Source organism: Cordyceps javanica, chromosome 1, assembly GCF_051103115.1.
Source record: "Cordyceps javanica chromosome 1, complete sequence".
Lineage (NCBI taxonomy): Eukaryota > Fungi > Ascomycota > Sordariomycetes > Hypocreales > Cordycipitaceae > Cordyceps > Cordyceps javanica.
This window is the reverse complement of record NC_139295.1, coordinates 4,831,451-4,857,857: the sequence shown is the minus strand read 5'-3', so window position 1 is coordinate 4,857,857 and position 26,407 is coordinate 4,831,451. Positions and strand designations below refer to the sequence as shown.

At 52.3% G+C, this 26,407-nt stretch overlaps 4 protein-coding genes across 4 annotated transcripts; 2 read left to right on the top strand and 2 right to left on the bottom strand.

Annotated features, from left to right (window-relative positions):
* Positions 1–1,554: 1,554 nt before the first annotated feature.
* On the top strand, positions 1,555–3,128 carry V2A60_001460 (TLC domain-containing protein; the record flags this gene model as incomplete). The annotated part of the gene is made up of 2 exons (XM_083252821.1): positions 1,555–1,764; positions 1,959–3,128. The coding sequence occupies 2 exons, from the start codon at positions 1,555–1,557 to the stop codon at positions 3,126–3,128; spliced, it is 1,380 nt and encodes a 459-aa protein (XP_083108947.1).
* Positions 3,129–5,082: 1,954 nt separating this feature from the next.
* On the bottom strand, positions 5,083–8,133 carry V2A60_001459 (uncharacterized protein; the record flags this gene model as incomplete). Its single annotated transcript, XM_083252820.1, has 1 exon — positions 5,083–8,133. One exon carries the CDS (start codon positions 8,131–8,133, stop codon positions 5,083–5,085), a length of 3,051 nt encoding a protein of 1,016 aa, XP_083108946.1.
* Positions 8,134–21,433: 13,300 nt separating this feature from the next.
* Positions 21,434–21,994, top strand: V2A60_001458 (uncharacterized protein; the record flags this gene model as incomplete). Its single annotated transcript, XM_083252819.1, has 2 exons — positions 21,434–21,561; positions 21,658–21,994. The coding sequence occupies 2 exons, from the start codon at positions 21,434–21,436 to the stop codon at positions 21,992–21,994; spliced, it is 465 nt and encodes a 154-aa protein (XP_083108945.1).
* A 1,108-nt stretch (positions 21,995–23,102) lies between these two features.
* V2A60_001457 (AAA family ATPase CDC48) lies at positions 23,103–25,830 on the bottom strand (the record flags this gene model as incomplete). The annotated part of the gene is made up of 5 exons (XM_083252818.1): positions 23,103–25,181; positions 25,234–25,483; positions 25,545–25,600; positions 25,666–25,693; positions 25,787–25,830. The coding sequence occupies 5 exons, from the start codon at positions 25,828–25,830 to the stop codon at positions 23,103–23,105; spliced, it is 2,457 nt and encodes an 818-aa protein (XP_083108944.1).
* Positions 25,831–26,407: the final 577 nt, after the last annotated feature.

Below are 26,407 nucleotides of genomic sequence, written 5' to 3'. Positions count from 1 at the left end.
TTTTTTTATTCCCACGTGGCAACCGGTGCTTCCATTCGTACGAGCAGTAGCGCAGTGTTTTGGTGTTGTACCGCATCTCTCCCCCGTCCTGGTCTCCCCCTGATGACGACGAAATAGAAGAGGCCTCTTGGATTCGATGAGTACTGGTACTTGGTAAGTAGTAGTGGCTTTTGGGTGTGGTTTTGCCAAGAAGGTCAGGGTTCTGGGACCTTTCCGGTCATGTACTGGTGCCGTCACTTGTTGTGGGGACTTTAATCAAACGGGCGGCCTTTACCATGGATTGGGGCCGGGCTGTCTTCTCCTGAATTAATTTTTTTTGGCCCAAGTTGCATGGCGAATAACTAAGCTTAGTATGTCGAGTACCATTTATTCCTCTTCTTTTTTTTTAAAAAAAAAAAGGAAAAAAAGTAAGAATCCATATATGTTGTCTTGGTCGGGATCGGAGTCATGGGGGGTGAGCCAAGCTCCGTTTGCTCGACTGACTACCTACCTGGTACGGACAGGCTTACCTAGGTAGCGATTCCTCAGTAGTAGCGAGTACTCAGTAGTAGCACTGGGCGGTTCCAAGTACCGTAATAGTAGAATGTCAGTAGCACCAAGGGGAAAAAAAAAAGTGCCGTACAGCTGGCGAAGCAAACAGGCAGGCAGGCTGTATCGCCAGATCTACTCATCTAGGTACATGTGCAATCTTCGATAAGCTCCATCTACTCAGTATACTAATTCATCCAACCAACTTGCCACCAACTCATAAAACGAAAAAGAGGACTCAAAAGAGAAAAGAAAAAAAAGAAAAAAAGATTGAACAGAGCCAGGTGTGCCGCATCGCTCGCTCCTTTCTCTCTCCTCGCCTCCTCTCCTCCCCCTGCTCAATCTCCCAATGACGCGCTCTGGGTCAAGATCGCTTTTCCTTTCTCACTTGCGCTGCTTTACCGCTATAGGCAATACCAGGGGTCCCCACCAACCGAGGAGGCAGCGCGCCAGAGGTTCATTCTTTGCTCTCTTTTTCTCCTCTCTCTCTCTCTTTCCTTGTCTCTTCAACGCCCAAAGTCTCACTTTCCTTTATAACAAATCTTGGTCTCTCCTTAACGACTAGGCGGCTGTCGATTGCCAAACAAAACCTCGGCATTGGACGTTGAATCAAAGTGCGCGCAAGGATACAACCCGCCCCTCCCCCCCGAAAAATCTCCTCTACAACACGCTTCTCTCCTGCATTCTCCTCGGGGGGTTTCCACCCGAACGCTGGAAGAAGAAAAAGAAATACTTTCTTTCTGCAGTCAAAAGAGAGTCTTTCGCGTCTTTCGCAGCCTAATACAAAGACAAGCGCCGTCCAGAAAAAAAAAGACGACGACCAATCAACACTTTACCAGCGACACGACGTCATTGGTTTCTGCATCTGAAAACTCGACTCGTCCCAAGCTTTAAGCCTCCCGATTTGGAAAATCAACAAAGAAAAGAAGCCCCCCCTCCCCCAGGAAAAAGGCAGAGGGGCAGCAAAAAGACAAAACAAAAGAGGAAGCTCTGTACGAGAGAACCCCAACTCCGACTTCAATCATCATGGCCACAAGCGACGCGGCAAGCGACAAGGAACCCTTTCCGCTCCTCAACACCTCCCTCGATCCCTTTGCCATGGACGACGATGAGGCGCCGCGTCGCCGACGCAAGAGCTCTGGCCTGGGCGGCGAGATCCGCGCCGGTGATACGGGTGCCCCGGCCTTTGCCTCGAGTCAGGCGAGCCTCAATGCCGGGGATTCCTTTGGCCACCGTGTACGCTCACCCTCTCTTCTACTCTCCTTCTGCTCTCCTCTCCCCTCCTCTCCAATTCCCATCTTCGTTGCTTTGATCCGCTTTGCTTTGCTGTTTTTTCTTCTCCCCCTTTGCTACTGTCCCAGATTTCTCGCCCCGAATAAAAAACCATGCCACCGCCCTCCGCTAACGCTGTCGTCTTCCGTCAACGCCAGGCCGACTACTCCCCCGTCACGCCCACCTCGTCGTCGGCCGCCTCCCCGGCCGGTAAGCGCATCTCGAAGCGCCGCCGCGCGCGCGGTCTGCTCTCGCGCGCTCGTCAGTTGATGGTGCGCCGCACCTTTGTGCTGCCCGCCCTGTTGCTGGCGCTCTTCCTCGCTGGCTACGCCGTTAACCCGACCGAGTCCAATGTCCTGCACCACTTCATCTTCCTGTCGTACCCGCTGCCTCAAGACGACCCCTCCAAGCCTATCATGTACGGCAAGGGCAAGTGGGACATTGCCTTTGTATCATTCTACATCATCGTCCTGTCTTTTACGCGCGAGTTCATAATGCAGGAGCTGCTGCGGCCGTGGGCGCGCCGCACCGGGCTCAGCAAGGCCAAGCAGGCACGCTTCATGGAGCAGGCCTACACGGCCGTCTACTTTGCCTTTCTCGGCCCGGCCGGACTCTATGTCATGAGCCGCACGCCCGTCTGGTACTACAACACGACGGGCATGTACGAGGCCTTCCCGCACCGCTCCCACGAGGCCGTCGTCAAGTTCTACTACCTCTTCCAGGCCGCCTACTGGGCCCAGCAGGCCATTGTCCTCATCCTCGGCCTCGAGAAGCCCCGCAAGGACTACTACGAGCTCGTTGGCCACCACGTTGTCAGCCTCGCCCTCATCGGCCTCAGCTACCGCTTCCACTTTACCTACATTGGCATCGCCGTCTACACGTCGCACGACATTTCCGACTTTTTCCTCGCCACCTCCAAGGTCCTCAACTACCTCGACCACTTCCTCATTGGCCCCTACTTCTTCGTCTTTGTCTGCGTCTGGATCTACCTCCGTCACTACATCAACATCAAGATTATCATCTCCATGTTCACAGAGTTCCGCACCGTCGGCCCCTTTGAGCTCAACTGGGAGACCCAGCAGTACAAGTGCTGGATCTCCCAGTACATCACCACCGCCCTGCTCACCTCCCTCCAGGCCCTCAACCTATTTTGGCTCTTTTATATCCTGCGCATTGCCTACCGATTTGTCCGCGACAGCAACGCCACGGACGACCGCTCCGACGAGGAAGACGACGAGACAACCGCGACTGTGATGGCAGACAAGAAGAAGCCCTCGGTACCCATTCTCAAGATCAACGGAGAAAAGCCCAATGGCAAGTCGGAGTAGACAGAATGCCCACATTTCAGTTCGAGTCATGTTCTCATTTTGTTGATGCGGTACGTTGGGCTAGCTCACTCGTATTGGCGCATCAATACGGGACCCATCATACAAAAGAAGACGAGACCGGGTAAAGCCCAAATGAACCCTAAAAAAAGTTAATTTATACAGTTTCTTCACGACACGCAGCATCACAAGAAAGATTGCCCGTGGTGGCTCCACGTGTAAACGCCAGCAACGAAAAGTAGTCAAGTCTTCCACGCTACTCTGGTGACTCTTCACGTGGGACACTTCTTTTTATAGAGATTTTTTTAATGTCAGGTTGGCTTCTCTCTTCTTTTGGGCGGCAAATGGGGTGGAGGGGCGGGGCAAAAAAGAAGAGGGAAAGTCACTTTATGCATGGAAACAGGAGTTTACATCTTTCGAACAAAACCAAGCTCGCGACAATACACCCATATACAAAGGAGGGAGAATGGGCTTCGGGGGGTTTGTCGGCGAGGGGTTCGCATCACTTACACTCGCTTTGTTTATATTGATTTTGGGAGAAGATTGAGAGGTAAAAGGCCGACAACAACTTTTCGTCTGCGCCAAAGGATAGAGCGTGCCTCTCGCCGGTCCGTCCCCGTGTGTTGTCGGCGACGCCGTATTGACATCGGCATGGGTGAGACGTTTGCATGATGGGATGATAGGGATGGATATGTGTGTTTTTTGTTTCATTTCTTCTTTTTTTCTCTAGAGAGAAAAGGAGAAGAAAAACTTTACTTGTACCATGTCTTTTTTTCTATTTCCACCAAACTACATCCTTTAGCATGCGGTGGACCACCATTCTTGTGTCAGTTAATCCACCATCCTCGTTGGAGAGGCCTTGTCCCTTCAAGAGGCCGCATTTCCCATCTTCTGCACTTTTTATATACTTTTAATACATGCCGCGCGTGTGGTTCCACGGCATTCGCTACAGCTATTGACCAAGTCGATCAGTCCAACGGTATCGCCCGACATCTCGTCTGTACTCAGTACTCGTCCATGGGCACTGAATTGGAAGGGGGGGGTGAAATGGGAGGGGGCAACGTGAGTTGTATTCGTCTCTACTTATGCCGCGGTACTCGTCAAAAGATAAAAAGAAAAAGCCATTTATCGGGCTTCCTTCTTCCCAGAGGAAGGGATGACAACGAGAAGAAAAAAAAACAAGGCGGAAAAGAGACTTTCCTTCTTCTTTTTGCGCCATAATGCGCTCGCTGCTCTGAAAATGAAGATAAAAAAATAAAACATCACACGTGTTCATAACCTTATTTTTCCCTTTACCCCATGTACTTGGCTTCTTTTTTTCCCCTTCGGATTAAAAACTTCCTCTCCCACACGCCGGCTAATTACAGACCTTTCATGCTTGGTCTCGGAAACAGATTCAGCAACATGGCAAAATGCAAAAGTGCAATGGAAAGGGGGGGGGATTATCATCAAAAACAAGAGCAAAAAGAATCAGTCGAGAATGGGCAGTGTCAAATATCACTCGTAAAAGGAAGAGAAAGAGAAAATAAAATGCAAATGCAAAATTAGAGGGAAAAACAACCAGACGCTCCGTCAACGCCGCTCATATGCAGATTTGATAACCGGTGTATCTTGCCAGCTATTGGGAAAGGAGAACACGTCTTTTCGTAACGTCAATGATGCCTCGGTGCAGTGAAATGAGAGAAGAAAAGAAAAGAAAAGAAAAGAAAAGAAAGAATCGCCTCAATCATAAAAACAAAAGGGGGGAAGAGGCGGAGGGATAATGCTCGAGAAAATGACCACACTCGCCTGTCCCTAATGACGGGAACAATATTAAGTGCCAAATCCACCTTACGGTGTGCAGCATTGGTCTTTAGTCGCTTCCCAGAGTCTTGTTGCCTTCTATGACAGTAAAGAAAAACGTGCGTTCTCCCTGAGGGGTGGGATCATTCGAACCACAATCAAGCTGTCTGACGTATTACTGGTTCATTTTGCGTTCCCGCGAGTGCTCGTCTGCGTGTCCATGCTCTTCGTCCGACGAGGATGAGCCGGATGTGGTGATTTCCTCAGTTGTGTCTTCACCCTTACTATTCTTGGATCCGCGGCTTGCATTGTTGCCAGAGAGGGAAGCTGAGGAGCCTAGACTGTTATAGCCGTCTAGAGGTGTCTCGGATCCCTTTTTGTGGCTCATGTTAGCTCTGCGGAGAGCACGTGTGGCGCGTAGCGTGGCTTCTCTGGCGGCATCGAGAGCGCGTTCGGCGCGGATCTGCTTCTCCCACATCGACGCATATCGGCCGCCAGCGGCCAGAAGCTCAGCATGCGTGCCCTTTTCGACGATTGTGCCAGCGTGTAGCACAACAATCTGGTCGGCGTGGGTGATGGTAGACAAGCGGTGGGCAATGATGAGAAGAGTGCGGCCCTGGCCAATGTTCCATACATTTTCCTGGATTTCCTGCTCAGTATGGGAGTCTAGAGCCGAAGTGGCCTCGTCAAGCATGATAATACGAGGATCCTTGAGAATTGTGCGAGCAATCGCAACACGCTGTTTCTCGCCTCCGCTCAGCCGCAGGCCACGTTCTCCAACCTGGGTATCGTACTGATCTGGAAAAGACAGAATTCGATCGTGGATGCTAGCCGCTTTGCAGGCAGCATACACTTCTTCGTTCGTGGCATTTGGATTTGCGTATCTCAGATTGTACATGAGTGATTCATTGAACAAGGTTGTGTCTTGAGGCACAACGCCAATGTGGCGTCGAACGGACGAGATGGTAAGGTCCCGTACATCCTTGCCATCAAGCTCAATACTGCCTTCGTCGCAGTCGTAGTATCGGAACATATGACGGAACAGAGTCGATTTGCCGCCACCCGACTCACCAACAAAGGCAGTCGTCGTTCCAGGCTGACACTCGAAGCTGATGTTGCGCAGCGCCGGACGGCGCCTGTCATAAGAGAAGCTGACGTTATTCCAGCGAATGTGCCCAGAGAACTTTTCAAGTGGTTTCGCGTGAGGAGTATCAACAACCGTGGGCTGTATCTTGAAGAGCTCAAGTAAACGCTCACCCGAGATCATGGACTGCTGAACGGTACGGTAAAAGGTGCCAAAGAAGTTGAGAGGACCCTGAAGCTGGGTTAGGTAGGAAATGACGACAAACCAATCACTGGATTCGCGCATTCCAACCGCGACCTGCCAGCCGCAGATGAGGGCTGCCAGAATCCTGCCAAGGTTGAAGACGAGCGTCTGACAAACGTTCATCATGACCATGCCCATCTGGACCTTGGCTTCGGCCTTTTGATAGGCTCCGACCTTGTCTCTGTAACGGTTGGATTCGTACTCTTCGGCATTGAAGTACTTGACCGTCTCGTAGCTAGATATAGAGTCATTTTTTACAGCCTCTTCTTCTCTGTCAGCGTTGGTCATTTCGCGTCGCTGATCAGCTCGAGTCGATGCCATCTTGATTGTCATGTAAAGGTACCAGCAGGTATCAACCAGGTTGATTTGCGCGTAAAGAGGTCCAAATTTGTAATAGAAAACGCTGATAGACAAGATCAAATCAAAGAGCATGGGAATGACTTGGAAAGTGACCTGCTCGAGGAAAGAGTTGATGGAAGAACCTTTGTTGAGGGCGGACAGGACTTCGCCGGTGCGCTTGGAGAGATGGAAATCCAAGCTGAGGGAATGCACATGGTTAAAGGCAGCCGTCGTCAAGCCGCGATACGAGTACTGAGAGACGGGTATCCAGAGCAAGGACCGAAGGGGTCCAAGCATACCCTGAAGAATCCACAGAAGGCCAAGAAAGAGGGAAGCGCGAAGTGGAAAGAGATCCATAGTCAGCGGTCGTCCATCTTGAACTTCCTTGATTGCATGATTGAGCTGCTTGACAACTTCACCGATCTGGTTCGGAACAATGATGTTGACAATGCGCTGAATGATGACCAAGACGAAGCAGAAGAGGACTTGCAGCTGCAGCATGACCGAGTCCTTGGGCCACAGGTATGGGAAGAAGAGAGAATATCCGCGGATATACTCCCACCAAGTCTTGTGCGGAAGCTTTTGTGGTCGATAAAAGGCAGCATTTTCGTCTTTGCGTGAACTGGGCGTGGAGTATTTGGCAGCATTGGACATTGTTCGGCCTCGCGCGCGGCGGGAGAAGGGTTCGCGCCCGTTTGCCTCGCGGCCATTGGGCGCGGTACCATTGGCATCGCCGTTTTGGGTGTCGTAGGATCTTGAATTGCCATTAAGAAGTGGCGTCTGTTCATGGGCAAAGCCGTCCTCCAACTTGTCTGGGCGCTTTGATCGTACTTTACCGATCCAGGCGATGCTGAAGATACCAATGAGGGCAGCCAAGTGAATGATGCGGACGAAGTAAAGAACCAAGTCAAGTTTTATCCAGTGGTCAAAGCAACCCCCCCCTTTCGATTGGGACGTGGGGTCAGTAAGGTGGCATTCGGCGGCGGCGGTGAATGTGGTGGCGAAGAGGACAACCTCGCCGGCAAGGCCGAGAACCCATATCAAGAGGTGGACAACGTTGGGTCCCTTTTTCCAGTCGAAAAGGGAGAAAAGAATGTAGAGGTAGAAGAATATGGAGCCAAGGACATGGACTACTGTCCACTCGCCAGCCCACGAAAGGCCTTCCTTGGACCATTTGTATGGGTTGTCGTGGTAAAAGGCATGGTCGAACATGCAGGCGCCGGTTGCCACGTAGGAGAGGAAGATGACGGCAGCAAGGTAACGAAAAACATTTTTAGCCGCTGGGCCAAAATGAGGGCCGAGCTTTCGCTCGCCATCGTCCTTGGTCTTCTTCTTGGTGACAGGCAAAGGCTTCCCCCCGGGGCCTTTTACATGGGATTGGACAAGTTTCTCCTGCTTCTTGGCGTTATAAACACTGTACCATGCCACACATGATACGAAGGCGACGAGGAGGGTAAAAGAGTACAGATATTGCGTCTCGCGGAGGATCAGGCCGGAGGCGGGTATAGACGGGTCGTATTGTCGCAGTCGGAGAACCGATACATTGTCAGCGGCCGCCATGGCGGACTAAGAAGATGTCGGCGGTTAGCTTTGGGGAATTGATTTAGGCAAGTGCTTGCGGAACTGGTGAGGATGGTGACTAGGAAGAAGGGCCGCCTTCTTGGCCGAGGGCAGAGGCGAGGGTCAGATGAAGCAAACGACGGCACAAACAGCGGGAGAGGCGAATAGCGAAGGGCAAATAAAGCAACCATGGCAAGGTACACTCAACGTACAAAAGGCTGTGTATATAGTCACTGATAATCGAACATGGCCATGCCCCTTGGCAATTGTAGACACAATGTGGGGGAGGGGGGGAGTAGCAGCGTCGCAAGGTGGCGGAATTGAGGATTTCGCGACGATTAAAAACGGCGGTGCGGCGGGACAGAGAGGCAAGTCAGTCCGAGACCAGCAGCAACGTGGGAGCGAAGGGTGAGGAAGGAGGAACGAGCTCGTCAATGAGTAGCGTAGACGAGACGAGGAGAAACGGTCTTTTTAATAAGAAGGAAGAAAGAAGAAAACGAACGCTGACGCACTGACAAGGCAGAGCGAATGTTGGGAGAAGAGGCAAAGTTGAGGGTTGGTGCCACTTGTTTTTGAAGGCCGATCAGAAAAATGAACCCCCCCCCCCCCGCCTGGGCCACTGGGAGTGTCGAGACAGGGCCTGGGTAAGTGGGTGGTACCAAAGTCAGTAGGTGGCTACTTAGAAGTGTACTAAGAGTTGTGAATTTAACTAGTATTTTTTTTAGTTCCTACCTTAGTATGTAGGTAGGTGAGTAGGTAGGTTAGTAGGTATCAGAACGCCGGCAGAAAGGGCCCGGGCGGCAGCGGGAGGTCGCAACAGGGACTTAAGATGCAGTAGGTGCATAGGTGCAGCAGGTGCCGCAGGTGCAGAGCACAACAGCAGCAACGGCAGCAGTGTCGCAGCAGGTGCAGTGAGCAGGCGGTGCCAATGGCCTTTCTCAGGTACCTTTAGTGCAGATTGCCAGTAGCGCAGACAGATGCCGACCTTGGTTGCTTGGGTACCTACCTTGCTACCTACCCAAGTAAGTACCTGGAGACGGGTACCTGGGTCGGTACGTAAGTGCATGTCTGCTCCAAGGCCTTACTTACTTACCTGGTACTTATTGGGTAGGCCAGCAGTGGGTGGGTGCGATCTGGTGATGCAGTTGACTTAGGGTCATCAAATCGATAAGTATCTTGGGTTCTGTATTGTGTTATTAGGTACAGATTCGCAATATCAAGGCCTGCAGCGAGCGCCTGGTTGCACCAGCCATCAGGTCGCCTTGCATGGCAAGTCGATGGACATTGAAAGACAGCAATTGTAAGGTACCTGTCAGTAGGTAGCTTTCCCTCCATGTACTTTGGTTAATTAGGTGTGCCGCTCTACTTAATACGTACTTGGCCTTGGGTTGGCACCTAGGCACCCTCCTACTTGGTACTGGGAGTAAGTCGAGTTGCGTAGACCAAGGTACGTTGGGTTTCTTGTATATACCCGAAATACTCAACTAACAACGGTACATGCCTCTCGGTCCCTGGTGTGGCGGCATACTCTCGGTTTTCTTTTTTTTTTTTTTCCTTCTCTCTTTTGTTTTCTTTTGTTTTCTTTTTTTTTTTTTGCCGGATGTTCTTTTCTCGTCTCTTTTCAGGGTGCAGCATCTCCCGTAGTCGCAGCCTTTAGTAGCATGCACCGTCTTGTACTAGTCAGCGCCCGCAGGTGCATGGTAAGCGGCACAAGGGCACATGGAGGGGTGGCAGACTTCGTAAGTGAGTGGCACATGTGGCACAGGGTGGTGGTGGAGCGAGGCTACTGGTGCCCCCCGGCCGCCGCACGAGTGGGGTTGCGTGGCGCGCAAGCTTTAGCTTCAACCTCCGAGCGACGTGCTCAAGCGACACCATACTCTGTAGAACAACGGCTTTCACTTCCGGCGTGAGCAACCTTGACAGGAGGGAACTCTGATGTGATGCAAGTCAGGATGAAAATGCATTCTTCGCGTGGCAGTATGCCATTTGCTGTTGTCATTGTTGCTGTTGCTGCTGGTGCTACCGCTTCTGATGCTCTCCTCTCCCGCATCCGCGCCACGGTCACACACAACTGCTAGGTACCGATATGCCTACTTGTCCAAATGCCTGTCTGGCTGTCTCCCTGCCTGCCTGCCTCGTAACTACAGATGATGCAAATTGTTTTGCTGCCTCACATCTTGCACCAGATTGAGCTCTGCGGTGACGCCCTGCCGTCCTTGACAGCCTTTGCCCGCTGACCCGGCCTAGTGGTACTTACATGTCCCGCCTAAGGTCACGCCGCCCACCTCTGGAGCCCACACCTCTCACACACACCCAGGCCCCAAACGCAATCCCAGACACCCCCGTGCGAGGCATCCCTCACGTGCTGGTGGTAGTCCTTACCTCAGTACCTACTAACTAAGTACTGATAGTAAGTTAAGTAATAAGTAGGTAGCCAAGCAGGCCAAGGTAGGGAGGGTTTTGCAGGCCAATGTCATTTACCTGCCCAGGTAAATGACTTACTCACGTACTTACCCAGTACGCATTCTGGTAAGTACCTACGTTAGGTCACCTGGTGATAATACAGGCGAGGTGGTTCTCAATGCCTCGTTGCGCAAATCAACCGCGACTGCCTACCTTTGATGAACTAATACGTGCTCCCTTCACCAATGCCTTAGGTTGGTAGGTACCTCAGATTGCTTCCTCTTTATCATTAAGTAAGTATAGTTACCCAGATGAGGAGGCAAGGGAGTCCTGTGGTACCAGGTGTTTACTTAGCCGTTGCTACCTGTTTGCCTGTGTACAGCGCGCATTGATGGAGAGGCACGTATGTACATACCACCACCGTCCACCTTTTACCCTTGGTCCCATCATAGGTACTTAGTATCACCCACTTCACCAGCCCACCTCAACCCGCCTCACCCATCTCACCGTTTGACAGGCCACCAACAGGATCAAACATCCCAACCACCATCCGTCCAATCGACGCAACCTCCTCCCCCACCTCATCTCCCTGCCAAGCACAAAGCCTCGCTAAAAGGATGCCTTGTCCCGTCAACCGCTCATTGTCGTGCACGGTTGCTACCTGCAGCCCTTGCTCCTGTTTGCCCATGATGCTTCACTGACACTGTGCATCATCGTGTGCTGCAAATTAGGTAGGTAAGCTTTCCGCAAATAGCCGATATGTTCGACATGGCCAACTACCGCTCCCCAAAAGAGTATTTTAAACTTCTCTCACTATGCCCACGGTCAGGTCAGCTGCTCTGATTCTGACCCGTCGTGTCATTAGTGCTAGTCGTCGCTTCCTCGCTCAGCTCCAGTCATTCGCAACACCCGAGGCCGTCAACTGATATGACAGCGATGCAAAATATCATCCAGAGGAAAAATCACCATGTCATTACCAAATAGCCTTGAAACTGGAGCTGTCCGTATTCGGCGGGCCGTTGCCACAGACTTTGCGGCTTGGCCGCTCTGTCCAGTCTAGGCTCCTCCATGTCTGGTATGCGCAACACCACCTCCAAGTCCGAACGGAGTACTTGGTCGATTGTTTGGCATCGACATCAATGTCAGATCAGTGCAAAGCGCAACCCCCGACATGAATAATACCCATAGCCCCATTGCTCAGGTGCCTTACAGATGTCCGTTTCAGCTCAACGCTTGCCGCAGAAGTGTACGCTCGCCATCACCATATCCAAGACACTGGTCATTGGACCCCAGCAGAGGCCTCTCAGCTGCGCAGGCCAGACCAGCCAGCTCCAGACTGGAGACCTCGAGTTGAGCCGCACAGCCACTCACTAACTATCTACTACCGACCCGCATTGTTATGTGGCCAATATGCACAACGGAAATAGATGCAGGTGCCAGGCGCCTGGGCTGGACCACTGTGGGGACCATGGCGAGGCAGGCAGGGAACAATGTGAGGGAGGTTTTGCTGCGGCATTGCTGCACCATATTGGCCATCGCCACCCGGCCAAGGCGACACCGGTCGGCGCATTCATTAGTTACTTCACGTCGGGGCTTGCTTGCATACGTAGCGCATTCACCTCGCATCAGCCAACCGTCACCACACCACCCACGGTTACGGCAACACTACCGCGCAGGCGTCGCTGCCAGTTTGCGGTGCATGTGTGCAGTTTCTCAACCTGGTCGGCTGTCAAGGCCGTCCGGGAGTCAATACTCGATACTGTCGTGTTTCGGACTGTCATATGGTCCCCCGGTTTCTGAAAAATGTGGGTGGGTGGTGTAAGTGCGTGTGTGACATGTGGGCTGCTGACCATCCCCGGCGTCGGTTCATGCAGTTCATCGGCGCGTCATCGCCTGGCTTAGACTGTATCGCGGCCGAATTCCATACGTACGTTCGCCTTTCAGCAATAATTGTATGAGTATTGACTCGCCTTTTGTCCTCTGTCACGGCATCTCTGCATTGATTTTGAAAGTGGCAGGTATGCTGCCAAACTGCTAGCCCTGCGCCCGGTGTTCCTCAGTACCGTACTGTCCCGCTCTAGCGGCAGATCCATTCTCCAGTGCTTTGCTTCATAGCATCAGCGACCCTGGTCTGCTGCCCTCTCGCGCGGGAGGCTATGACGCTTCCGGGCACCAGCTTGCAAAGATCACTGCGCCAAAGGTGCGCCAAAGTGGCCGACTGGTTGTACCTTGGGCCAATAACAACTAGCCCTGATCTTTTGTCAGTTATGACGATACTTCGATAGACACTCAATCACCAGCCGGCCGAAACTGGCGCCTGCCTCTTAATCGACACAAGCATTGAAGTCTCCCACCGAGTTGTGAATGGCGACGTCGAATATACTGCTTTTCGCAAGCTACAATTTTTCGCCATTACCAGCCCTCAGACGAAGGTACACACTTGGACCAAACTCCTTCATAATGTGGCATCTTTCCGCTCTGGTCCGAGGTAGGCTTGCTACCCTGTGACCATCCAGCAAGCTCAGTAGCATTTGCCATTCCGGTCTTCGATTCCCATGAAGCTAACAACCGCCATTCAATAGAGCACCAAGGGGAACGGGACGCCCCAGCGTTCGGATAGCTGCTGCTCGTACTAGCCGACCACAAGGCCCATCCATCACTTTGCCGATACTGAGCGCTATTGGCAGTCTAGCATGAGCTTGCAGTATTGGCAAAGTGATGGGCCGCCTTGTTAGCATGCCCATACACTCAATCTTCACACAAGTTGCCAATGTGTGCGCTGCGTCTCATCGATCGATGAGACTGTTCCAGTTACCAAAGTGTCAGTGGTCGACGCCAAACATAAAATACAGCAGGGAATCCAGCACAAGTTTCCACATTAATTGACGTTCTAGACCAGCAACCATGACCGATTAGCGGGCCCGGATATGCACGATTTCCCACAGCATGGACACACAGGCCAATCCCCAGCAATGACAAACAGGGAGAGAACCGAAGCCACAATTGTCCTGAGGTGGAAACGAAGCAAGCCTTAGTATATCCGCTGAAGCCTGAAGAAGCAGGTGATTTGGCTGGAACCCGACGCCAAAGACAAAGCTTGCCGCTCATTGGCAATGTATGGCAATACAAGCCTGGCAATACAAGCTTCGATTAACTAACAATAGCTAGCGTTGTTGACCGCAATAAGTGACGGCCTTCATTTTCTCGATGTGTGCTGTTGATGCCAAGTTACGCGATATCACAGAAACGCCACATGTTGGCAGGACAGAGCCGTACCGGCTGACCGAACAGCGGTATTAATTTTCAAGCCCGCTTCAGATATCATCTCCGCAAGAAACATACGCAATACCCAGCTCTATTTAAATTTGAAGCTTTTGTGATTATCATCTAACGCACCCGCAAACCTCTGCGGCGAAACCCAGTGTGCGAAGCCTGTGTTACACAACATACGGAGAGCATCACAGGGTCCCTGTACGAAACATATTTCCTGTTCAGGCCCCTTGATTACTTATCATCTTGATTGGTATACTGAGTAATCAGGGGACTCTCAATTCATCAATGCTGTCAGTTCCCCGGCACGGTTGATCAGTAGCTGGTCGTGACGCTTGAAGTGGCGCAACTGTTGGAAGCAGAGCCTCTTGCGCATAACCAGAAAAGGGCAGGATCTAGGATTTCACTTACGTGCTTTTCTATTGGTACCGGAAACACTGCCTCGCTGTCATGTACACCGTATCGCTAACAGGTATGGCTGCAGGAAATGCTACGTGGGCCACACCTACCATCGGAAGACGCCTTCCGCTGCGTCGGATGTGCTGCGTGACTCCAAAGGGACAGGACACACAATGATTTGCCTACATTCCGTATTGGAAGGCACTGTCGCATCTCCGGCCGTCCGCCATGATTCAGCACTTGCAGAATGTGCCACAGCCGGTGAAAGAAGCATATTTGATTCCTCCTGTGACGCTGGGGAGGCCGTTTGCCCTGCGAAGAATGGTTTGATACTTTGAGACAGTATTCACGAGCCACACGATTTAAAACCAGTGTGTTGTAAGCAAGATGTGGCACTCAGAAAATGCCCCGCTCATCGCGAGTGTAAAGAGCCACGGTGCTCCCAGGTCTGTGCCGATCACCATGCTCAACCGTCGGGAGCATAAGTGCCGTGTCTTCCGGGCTCAGGCCGACGATGCTTGACATCTATTATACACGTTTCCGATAAATGGTGAGCCTAAAAATATGTCTGATCTATCGAAATTGTACCCGGAGCCCAAGCTACAACCGCTTCGACGCACACGTACACCACCGTGACGGGTAAATTTCAACGAGCCACCACGGCCAGCTTCATCCGTGCATCCGACATACAGGCAACCACATGCAGTTCTAGACGGGGAATCGGCAACAAATATTCATACCGAAGACCTTTTTTACAGCTTGCGATCCTGATATACGCAAAAACGCCATTACTCGCATCCGTGCCGGTGTCAATGGTCTGGTCTGGTCGATCATTGAATGTGTTGCACCTCGCCGTTGACGAGCGGGTCCATGGACGCTTGGCATGACAGCGCGCCCGTCGTTCCTTTGTGAAACATTCACAAGTAGGATATATTTAACCTTGAGAAAGGATTGACTCTCTGTGAGCTCAAGTGGGACGCTCGGACGTCAACAATAAGATTCTCCTGACGCTGGTGGTCATCGGCTGCTTGCTTGACGAAATTTTCGCCAGCCAGAACAAAAAACGGAGCGAAGGTGACACGGCTGCTGGCGAGGGAGGCAATTAGCTCTCAATGAGGCTACTTCTTACAGAACGCTCACACAACAGCGGCAGGGCCTCTGTAATTGGATGTTGAGGCGGTACAGGTAGATCATGGGTTTCTCTCTACTCCGTATTTTCGGTGCGTCAATAACTCCGTGACACCTATTTCTCGTTGTGGACTTGTTTTGACCAGGGATTATACCCTGTCGCTCTGTCTCTGCTCAAGAAACTCGGTCTGTGTTCCGATATCGCTACCGGATGATCCGCCGAATCTGGAAGTCATGTTACATTCGCCAACAGCTTTTTGTGCCAAACAAAAATCTGACGGTCAAGCGTACTCAACAGGCAAACCCAGTCAGTTCTCCAGGTTGCGGGCGTCGAACTGATGCCCTCTTTGTGCTTCTCCCCGCCCACATGCATGTCTCGGGTCTTATCCCTTCCCCATGGGCAAGCAATGTGAAAGAAGAATGTGAATGTGAAAAAAAAGCTCATTCGCGCTTCTGGAACGACGCCATGGAAGCTTACAAGGGATGAATTTAAAATGTATTTCTGGCTTTCCATCATTTTCACAAACGGGGAATACAAAAGGTATGAGAAATTCGAGCACTTGATGAGCCCTGTCTATTCCTGGTACACGCGAGGTTCGTCTCGAATTTGGCATACGTGTTGCACAGACGTCGTAAATCCTACTGGTACGATGTTGTGATGTTTATTTTCCGCCGAGTGTCGGTGAAGGTGGCTTGGGGGTGAGCGGAGCTGTGGTACTGGTGATGAGGAAAGACCCTCGTTCTGCCAGTGATTAGGCGTGCCAAGCAGTAACCGAAATGGTCGATGCAACGCTGCAAGCTGTAAGTACCAGGCGTGGAAATAAAGCAAATCATGAATCGAAGTGGTAACAACGTCCCAGAACATATCAGGCATCGCTGGCAAGCGCACTTCCTCTCTCCCAAGAGAGCCCGATGCGGAGGAGCAAAAGAAAAAAAAGAGACAGCCCGTTTTGGGTCAACCTCGCCAAGTACAATAGATGGTGGCGGGGAAGGAAAAATAAACATGAAGACAGCAAATGCGGCGTAGAATACTTTTTCCTCTGACCCCAACCCAGAGCCGATCAGCGACGACAATGCGAAGCTAATGCCAGCTCTTATGCAACCGCAAACCTCCTGATTCCCTTTGGCGCTCTTGTCTCTCTCCTCCACAGACGACTAATAACATGATTACATCGCGAGCGGACCGGAATATGGGCAATCTGCTACGTTTTTGACTCTCATTCGTATGTCATGCCTCGAAACCCTTTTCCGCCCACGTACGATGAGCAACAGGGCTGAGGCAAGCCACCTGGGAACCTCAAATGCGATGGTTTTCCTTGGGCTCGCGCAGTTGCACATTAGCCCATCCTCTCTGCTGTTTTCCATGGCGTACACATGCCTGTCAGTGACCTGACGCGGCGTCGTGCCGGGCCCTAGGAGGAACTTCCCCGGCACCCCCCCCCTGCTGGGCCCGGTCCTTCCCTCCATCAAAGCCAAATCACACTATGAGTAGATTGGCTGACTGTTGAGGACGGCAATTACTCAGTACACCGGAATCAAAGAGCCTTTCTCGTTTCTCAGACGGACAAGCAGTTTACTTTCTCCTCCCCCGCCCTTTTCGGTCGTAACGAGGTATGTAGAATCTGTCTTGGTCAATCTCGGAGATGAGCTACAGGGGTGGGTGAAAGGGTGTTGTCTGAAAAGAAGGCTGGGCGGCAGTGGGCGCTGACGACACCATGCATGCTCTGTTAGACATGCATATCAAGTCCCAGTGAAGAAGAACAAAAGGACTTACCACGGGCTCTCTTCTTCCAATGAATTGCGCAAGGTTGCAGCGCGCGGGTCCGAAAGCTTGGTGATGGTAGCGCGACTTTCTGTGTGGCTTGAGGACTGGACAAAATCCCAGGAATCTGGTTAACATGGCGAATATTACGGACTGCCAGCAAAGGGGTGGCTGACACAAGGCTATTCACAGACACGCCAAAAATAAAAAGCACGACCGTGGTTAACGTTGTGCTTGCTCTGCAAGACCACAGCCTAGACCTTGATCAATCAGCTTGGAGTCAGCCGCGTCTGTCACCTGGCATAAGCTTTCCCAACAAGCGTGCAGAGGGGTAGTCGATAGAATGGTTTCTTGTGCTGGAGCGTGCTTGACTCGCGAGGACGACGTCGATTTTTTTCCTCTCTCTCTCTTTCCCTCCGTGTCTCTGACGCAGAACGACAGGGATATATGACTACTGTGTGACGCTGCCTGACCGACCGTCCCGCCCTGCTCTGGCCGGCCATCTGTCTTGGGGAGGGCTGGTAAACCCAACGCTTGGCATACTTGGTGCTACATGTCGTGTGACACGCCTGTCTTTTGTCCTGTTTTGTTCTCTTTCATCTGGCGGATGCATGTACTGAACTTGCGGTATCAATTGGGAAGGGGAGGGAACGGCCGGCATGTTGCAACTTGCTGTAGTGCGCAACGGGGAAGGGAAAGGATGGAGGGGTTAACAATCACTGTGGCTGGGGTGTTGCTAAGTCATGCCTGACATGACAGAGCAGCCGCATGATGAGGTAGCTTTCTGGGCGATTTCACTCTCCCGTCCCATGCACGGCATCCATCTTTCCTTTGGTTATTGACGCCCAACGCGGGTTGTGTTTTACAGTTGTAGCGGTCAAGAAGAAGCGGCAGGGAGGGTTGGAACCAAAAACGGGAAGGTAAGGGGGGAGAATAAATTGCAAACTGAAATATGACATTGGGTGGCGCAGACTAGCAAGCAGCAGCAGCAGTAGGAGCAGCAGCAGCAGCAGCAGCAGCGAGATGTTGTGGCCGAATCTGAGTCTCAAAAGAGAGTTAGACGGTGAGATTGGCAGCAAAAGAGTTGGTGGTAGCTGGAGCTAGGCCGTGGAGGTGCGGTAGGAAAGATGATTGGTGATGGAGGTGATGGACTCAGGCGAAGGGCCGTATGAAGCTGGAAGGGCAGCCTTTGGTCATTTCTGAGTCGGAGATGGGAGGGGGATTTTTGTCCCTCTCTTGTTGTTCTTCGGTACTCTGTACGGAGTACATGTGGCTGTTTGGACCTCATGGAGATTGTCTGCTCCATTTTCCAGTGTCATGGAAAACTGGCAGACGGCCGACTCACCGCTGGAAGAGGGGGGAAGGGAGAGGGAGAGAGAAGATACATTGTCTAGACAAGGAAGAGCGGAGCGCTCCGGGCCGAACGTGGGCGCGCGGGCTCGGAAGTCAAGGGGGGGGGACGAAAGGAAAACAAGGATGTACTTACAGCGTCGGCACATGAAAAGAAAGTCCTGCGGCGCAGCCGGGAAAAAGACACGACATACCATGATCGTGCTGCCACGTACGATTGGTATAGACAGGGAGCCTGGCGGACCGGAAGAGCGAGCGCAAGTGGTGATGGTGATGGTGCCCAACTACGAACTAACCAGTAAGCAAACGTGCAATTCTCGGTGTACTTGAGCAATGCAATTGCTTTTGGTCTCCCACCTCACATACGGATTACATGTACAGTTATGGAAGGGGGGGTGTACGGCACATTATAGTGCAGCAAAGAAGGCGTATGCACTTGTTTTCCTTTTCTCTTCCTCTCTCTCTCTCTCTCTCTCTTTCACTAAACTTTACTCGTTTGGTTTGCGTCAGCATGTGTTGAAGCTAACAAGAAAGGATGCTAGAATCCTGCCCGGAAAGGCGGGCTGTCCATACAAGATACGTGATGGATGCTCCGCCAGGGCTATTTTTTTTTTTTTTTTCCTTTTTTTGTCCGTCTTCCGAGCGGATGTAGATTTTGGGCTAAAAGAGTAATGGGTTAAAATAGCCCTGGCAATACTCCGTACATGAAAAAGCAATATGTCGGTGAAGAAGGAGAAGAAGAAGGGGGGGGGTTAATAAAATGATGGGCTGGTTGATGTGGTCCTTGATTGGGTGCGCCGCGCGCCGCGCCCTCGGGAAGGTGGCAGGAAACGGAGGCCGAGCCAGGGTCCCGCGGACCCAAACGGGACGGGCCGCGGTCGAGGAGCGTAAAGCGAGGGCAATTGAAGAGGGTGGTTGGTGTGAGTGAGTGGGTTGGTGGGTGGTGGTGGTGCGATCAATGCGTGCCGCTGGAAACGGGAACAAGAGAAAATGCCGGCTGATGTGAGGCCGAAAAGGGCCGGGGTGCCCGGGTTGGTCGGGAGTTGAGTTGTTCAGACGTAGGAGAGAGGAAGGGGGGGGGGGCGTGATGATGAGCATCAACAGGGGAACAAGGAGAGTTGTGGATGGGTTTTGGGCAAGGTCATGGTATGGAGTATAGGGTAGTAGTCACTGGATGGGACCGATCGGGATCTCTTGCGCATGCAACGTAACAGAACCTAGCGCATCTACGGAGTATATAACGTGTTTTTATTAAGTTTAGCTCAAGGTTTATTTCTTTCTTTCCGCCCTTTGTTGACATTGCACGTGCAGTTGTCTTGGAAGGCCCTTTGTACAAAGGACGCAACGCGGACAAGGTCTGGATGAGCCAGAGATTGGCCTATAGGATAACCGTCATTGAAAGCAAACACAAAGCGTTTCTTGCTCAGTAGAAAAAAAAAAAAAAAAAACTATGGACCCCTATTGAGTATCCGAGACACTCATGACAGCATGATGACGGGGAAGCAAACTACCAAGTACATGCTTGTAATGCAAAAAGAACAATGGGCGTAAAGGAAAAGAAAAAGAAGAAGAAAAAGAAGAAGAAGAAGAAACTACACGATAACGAATACAGATTGATTCGATTTCACCACAGGCCCCGACTGACCTGAATCATGTTGAACCCAAAAAAAAGGCGGGATCCTACAAATCCATAGAAGGGGAGAGATCAATCTCACCTAGAATGACATAGATGTTGAGCACCAAAGCAGAATCTCGACGCATCTGATTCAGACTCTGTTGACAAAGCTTGCCCGTTTGCCTTGGCAACGGCCGCCTTCCTTGCCGGATACCTAGAAGGCGCGTCACACGCACGACCTCGATACCGACTGACGGATAACCCCTTGTAGGAGAGAAAAACAATCAAGACATGCACGTATGACCTCCTCGCCAGTCAACCGCGAGAAAAGAACGCTTTTTTTTCAAAAGAGGAAGCGAAATGCCAGTGACGAAAAAAAAAAAACTCGACGAATGGCTCGCGTGATTCATGCGGATATAGCCGCCAAACACGCCCCCCCTCCACAACGTGCGTGGTGTGCTCAGGATCTGCTATCACCTGGTCAGCCACTTGACGTAGCCGCGCGCTCAAAATTAGAGGAAAGCAAAAAAGAAGAAAAGAAGAAAAAAAAAAACACACCATACAACCAACGTGCCTCGCCAATTGACCATCACCCATTTTTGCCGCCGATGGTTTTAACTCTCTGATAAAGTTGGCTGCTTTTCCGTCAAAGCGAGGAGAAGACACGCCTTTTTACAAAAAAAAAAAAAAATCAAAAATCAAAAATCAAGAAACCTCTCACTTTTCTCTCGCCGTCCACAGAAGGGGCAGACGGCTTGCATAGCTTAAATTGAGTACCCCGGAAATGGAGAGATGTGGGCGGCTGCGGCTGTTCTTCCCCTTTCCCCACACAAAAACTCACGGACGATTTTTTTCTTTTCAAACAATTGTTTCCAAAGGCAAAGGTGAAAATACACAAGAAAAATCTCACACATCCGCAGCAACATCTCTCGATTTTTTTTCATTCCTCCTTTTTTTGAACCCTGCTCTTCTTCTTCTGGGATTCTAGTTGGCTAATCGCGCGCGTCTCTCAGACCAAAAGGGGACCCAATTTGACTAGGTCCTTTGTTTCCCCCTCCCCGCCTCCCCCTTCTGAGGCGCGCCCAGGCGGCAAGAAAGCAAACGAGAACAAACTTTGGGCCTGAAATTCCGAAAAGGTGTGGCGCGACCGCGCTTCTTTTTCCCACGCCCCCCCCTTCCCCCCCCCCAAAAAAAAACCACCCACCGAAACCGGGCAAAACGCCCGGCGCTGGGACGACATCGAGCTACTGAGCACAGCAGCATTCTTGTTCGACGCTCCAACCACACTCTTCGTCCTACATAATACAACTACCTATATATCCGTACACACGTACACAACAACAACAACAACACAACACGCGTTTTTTTCAGCCATGTCGCAAAGACCTTCCACGCCCGTCAAGGTCCCCTCCTCCGCCGCCGACTACACACCCGCGACCCTCGACCCCGACCTGCGCTCGCAAATCAACACCATCCTCTTGCGCGATGGTCACGTTCCCAAGTTTGCACTCCCCTCTTCTTCCCCCCCCCCCCTCTGACTCTTCCCTCCCGCTAACCGTTGGGCCCGCTCCCTTCTCCCGGCCCGTTGCCCTTGTAGGATCCAAGAGCGCCTCCTCCACGCCCTCAACGCGGACTCGTCCAACTGGCCCACCGTCGTCCAGAATCACGCCCTGCAGCTGCTGCGCTCCGGCGAGGTCATCACCTTCCCCGCGCTGCTGCGGCGCGTCCTCGACGACATCCAGGCCGCCACCTCGGCAAAGGGCGCCACTAGCAACGGAAACGGCAACGGCACCAAGGCCGCTACCAATGGTACAGACGCTGCTGCTGCTGGTGCCGCCGCCAAGCCGTCTCTCGTCGTGCCTCAGTCCGTCGTCGAGGACACCATACGCGTCACAAAGGAGTGCCTCGAGAGCGTCTGCGAAATTGAAGACTAGACGCGGACAATTGACCGGGCGCGAGGCATCACGACCACCTACACTAGCAAAATCTGTGACACCAATACTACACAGGAACAAATGACGACGATGACGACACTGACGAAAGCTACAATGACGACGAGGACAACAAAGACACCAAGTCGAGAAGAAGGAGAGGGACAAGGACGAGGAGGGACAAGGACGAGGAAGAGAAGGAGAAGAAGGAGAAGGAGAAGAAGAGCCAGCGAGCGGGATAGCGATGGAATTAATGCAGCCGATGCAGCCGGGCAAACAGAAGCAAGGAACAAGGCATCGGAACGCCAACACCAACACGACAACAACACGAGAACAACATAGCAACAACATAGCAACAACATAACGACAACGATAATAAAGGGACGAAACCGGCTTCTACGTAACATGGACAGGAAACCAATTGGCTGGATCAAATTCCGCTCCTTGTAAAAGTTTTCACTTGTATCAATAATACACTCACCAGCTACTTTATACACTACCGCCTTGGGGAGAAAAAAAACATAATCAGCCACAGATGGAGAGAGACGTGAAGAAAGAGAGGGGCAAAGAGAGAGAGAAAGAGAAAGAGAGAAAGAGAGAAAGAGAGGGATTCGGGGACAAGGAGAGCCAGAGCTGCTCATCGTCCACCTCGTCACAACTTACTGTACCAAGCTCAACAAAAACTACACATTAATCAATATAGACTATTATTCATGCCACAAGAAAAAGACACTTGACTCTTCATTTTACAGTTACAGATGCCTTTGTACACACACACACACACGTCTTGTCATATAAAATCAATTGCGTCATCTATAAAAGCTGAATAAATCTGCCCAGAGTCATACTTCTTTTGCATCCATCAGCCCCTCGTCATCTGGCTGACGAATACAACACAAGACACTCTAGATTTCTTGCAGGGATTCGAATCCTCTACACTGGCCTCTAATAGTTTCTCCAACTCCCAGCCAGACAACCATCGCAAAGAAAAAAAAAAGGCATCCGAGCCAGCTCTTTCTTTCTTCTCTCAAGCCACTAGATGATGCACCATGCACCAATTCCTTGCGTAGAATACAAACCACAGATCTCAATTATCCTCGACCATTGCGCTTTAGTCGTACAGGCCGTCATCGTTGCCGGCGTCGCCAAAAGAGTCCCCTCCGGCGCCCTGGCCCTGCTCACCCTCGGGAAACTTGAAAAAGGCACCGGGACCGGCATTCTTCATTTGCTGGGCAAAGGCCTCGTAGCGGCGAATCTCGACATCGCTCACTGATCTGCGGGCCATCTGCATGGCCTCCTCAAAGTGGGCTCTGGTCAAAACAGGAACAGGGTCCTCGACATCCTCATCCTCGTCCATGTCCATGTCTCCAGCAGCCTCACGCTCCTTGGTGCGGGCAATGTCGGCATCAATCGACTCCTTGATGGCAATCTTGGCCGCACGCTGAGCAATGAAGCTGATATCAGCACCGGAGAAGCCGTGAGTCTTGGCGGCAATGAAGCCGAGGTCCACATCAGGGGCGACGGGGGATTTGCGGAGCTGTGCCTGAAGAACGCTCAGACGGCCAGGCTCGTCAGGCAGAGGAACGTAGATGAGCGAGTCAAGACGGCCGGGACGGCACAGGGCGGGGTCCAGCTGCTCAGGTCTGTTGGTGGCACCAATGACGAAGACGTTCTTCTTGGAAGTCATACCATCCATTTCAGTGAGGAGCTGGTTGACAACACGGTCCGAGGCACCGCCAGCATCGCCGACAGAGCCACCACGAGCCTTGGCAATGGAATCCAGCTCATCGAGGAAGACGATACAAGGAGCGGCAGCACGAGCCTTGTCAAAAATGTCACGGATGTTGCTCTCCGATTCACCAAACCACATGCTGAGCAGTTCAGGTCCCTTGACAGAGATAAAGTTGGCAGCGCACTCATTGGCGACAGCCTTCGCCAACATAGTCTTACCGGTACCAGGAGGACCATAGAACAACACACCTCGGGATGGCGAGAGACCAAACTTGAGGAACTTCTCGGGGTGGTCGACAGGGTATTGAACCTGCTCACGCAGATCCTGCTTGACCGCCTCGAGACCACCGATATCCTCCCAGCGCACGTTGGGAACTTCGACGACAGCAACCTCACGAAGGGCAGAGGGGTTGGAGACGCCAAGAGCGAAACGGAAGTTCTCCATGGTGACTCCCAGAGAGTCGAGAACCTCGGCGTCAATGGTGTCCTCGTCGAGATCGATGAGGTCCATCTTCTCGCGAATCTGCTGCATGGCGGCCTCAGAGCAGAGGGCAGCCACGTCGGAACCGACGTATCCGTGCGTCTCAGAGGCAATCTGCTCCAGGTCGACATCGTCGCCAAGCTTCATGTTCTTGGTGTGGATCTGGAGAATCTCAAGGCGGCCGGTAGGATCGGGGACGCCAATATCAACCTCACGGTCAAAGCGGCCGAAACGACGCAGGGCAGGGTCGATGGAGTTGGGACGGTTGGTGGCGGCCATGACGACAACGTTGGAGCGGGCCTTCATGCCGTCCATGAGGGTAAGGAGCTGCGAAACGACACGGCGCTCGACCTCACCGTTGGTCTTTTCACGCTTGGGGGCGATGGAGTCGATTTCATCGATGAAAATAATGGCGGGGGAGTTCTTCTCGGCCTCCTCGAACGCCTTGCGCAAGTTGGACTCGGACTCACCAGCCATCTTGGACATGATTTCGGGACCGTTGATGAGGAAGAAGAAAGCACCAGTCTCGTTGGCGACGGCACGAGCCATCAGAGTCTTACCGGTACCGGGAGGGCCGTAGAGAAGGACACCACGGGGAGGCTTGATACCGATAGACTTGAAAAGCTGAGGGTGGCGCAGGGGAAGCTCGACCATTTCGCGGATCTGAGCCATCTGCTTGCGGCAGCCACCAATGTCGTCGTATCCGACCTCGTTGAGGTTGTTCTCCTCTTCATCACGCTCGATCGGGTCACCCTCGCAGTGAATGACTGTGTCTTGGGCGACGATGCCGTACTCGGGAGGGTCGACCTCGACAACCTTGAACTCGACTTGGCGCATACCACCGCGGACGATGAAGAGGTCGCCTTGGCGGACAGGGCGGTAAGCTTCGCGGAAGTAGGGGGCGAGGAAGACATCAAAGAGGGAACCAGTGATGCCCTCGACAGTGTCGGCGATGGGGAGAACAGCGATGCGCTTGGCCTGGTAATGGTCAGCGTGGTGTTTGCGGGTTAGCATGCACTGGTTCACATACATATTTGATATCAGGGCAGGGCTGGATAGTAATCATATCGCCGTGCTTGACACGGAGGTTGTGGCGAACGACACGGTTGATGCGGGCACTGCCGTCATCGAGGTCCTCGTCGGCGAGAACAATCAGAACCGTGTCCTTTCTTTTCTTTCCGCGGACGAGGACTGTGTCACCTCGGAAAAGCTGGAGCTCCTCCATGGTGTTTTCGGAGAGGGCAATGATGCTGTTGTCGTCATTGACGGCATCGGTAACCCTAGAAGACCGAGTTAGCAAGGTGTGGACATGAGTAGCGGGTGGTGCGGGGAGCAACGCACATGAGCTGGTTAGGCTTCTTCTTCTTCTTGAGGATGGCGGTCGCGACATCGTCTTCCTAGATGAGGGGTTAGCCGTGTTTTGAGACGTCATCGCGGTGATGTGGGCAGCGATGCTGCTTACGTTCTTGATCTCGGCGCCAGAGACGTCGCTAGGGAAACTGTTAGTTGGCTGGTACGGGCAAGGAAGCTCCGGGCAAGCTCTACTGGCGGGCAGCGGCTGAGCTCAAAAAGACAAGACTCACGTCAAATTGACCTTCTTCTTGTGCTCCTCCGGTTGAGAAGCCATTGTGCCGAGTTTGTGAGCGTTGGGAAGATGCGAAGGTGGGAATGCGTCGAGGGTGGCGGAAACGGAGTCAGCTCGGCGAGCACAAACGCAATGCTGGCGGGCGGTGATTGAGCAGAGGCCTTCTCGGGGAGCAATGCGACGGGAGAGAAAAGGACGGCCAATAACGCACAAGCAGGTTGAAGTTTTGGGGTAAAACGGGAAAAGAAAAGGTATTGGTAAGTTGGGAAGGAGTAGATGATGAGAGGTTCAAGAGACGAGAGGTAAGAAGAGGAGCCCGTCTCGAAGGTGAGGTAATGCCACAGTGGTGCTTTGGCTTTGACAGTTACGGGCAGCGCAGCGGAGCGGTACAAGGTACTTGCCGAGAGCAGCGGTTGGCAGGCGGGCGGTGAGATGGACCAATCAGAGGCCGTGAGACCCTGAGGCGGGGCGGAAGATTGATGGTCCAGGCACTCAAGGTGGCCGCTAGTTTAGGCGGCGATGCGCTGTGGCGGCGAGTGTGCTTGCCATCTCCAGGGGTGGCAAGCCCTGAAGACAGCGCTGTGGGCGCGCTGGCCTGGCAGTGGAACGTTCTGCCACA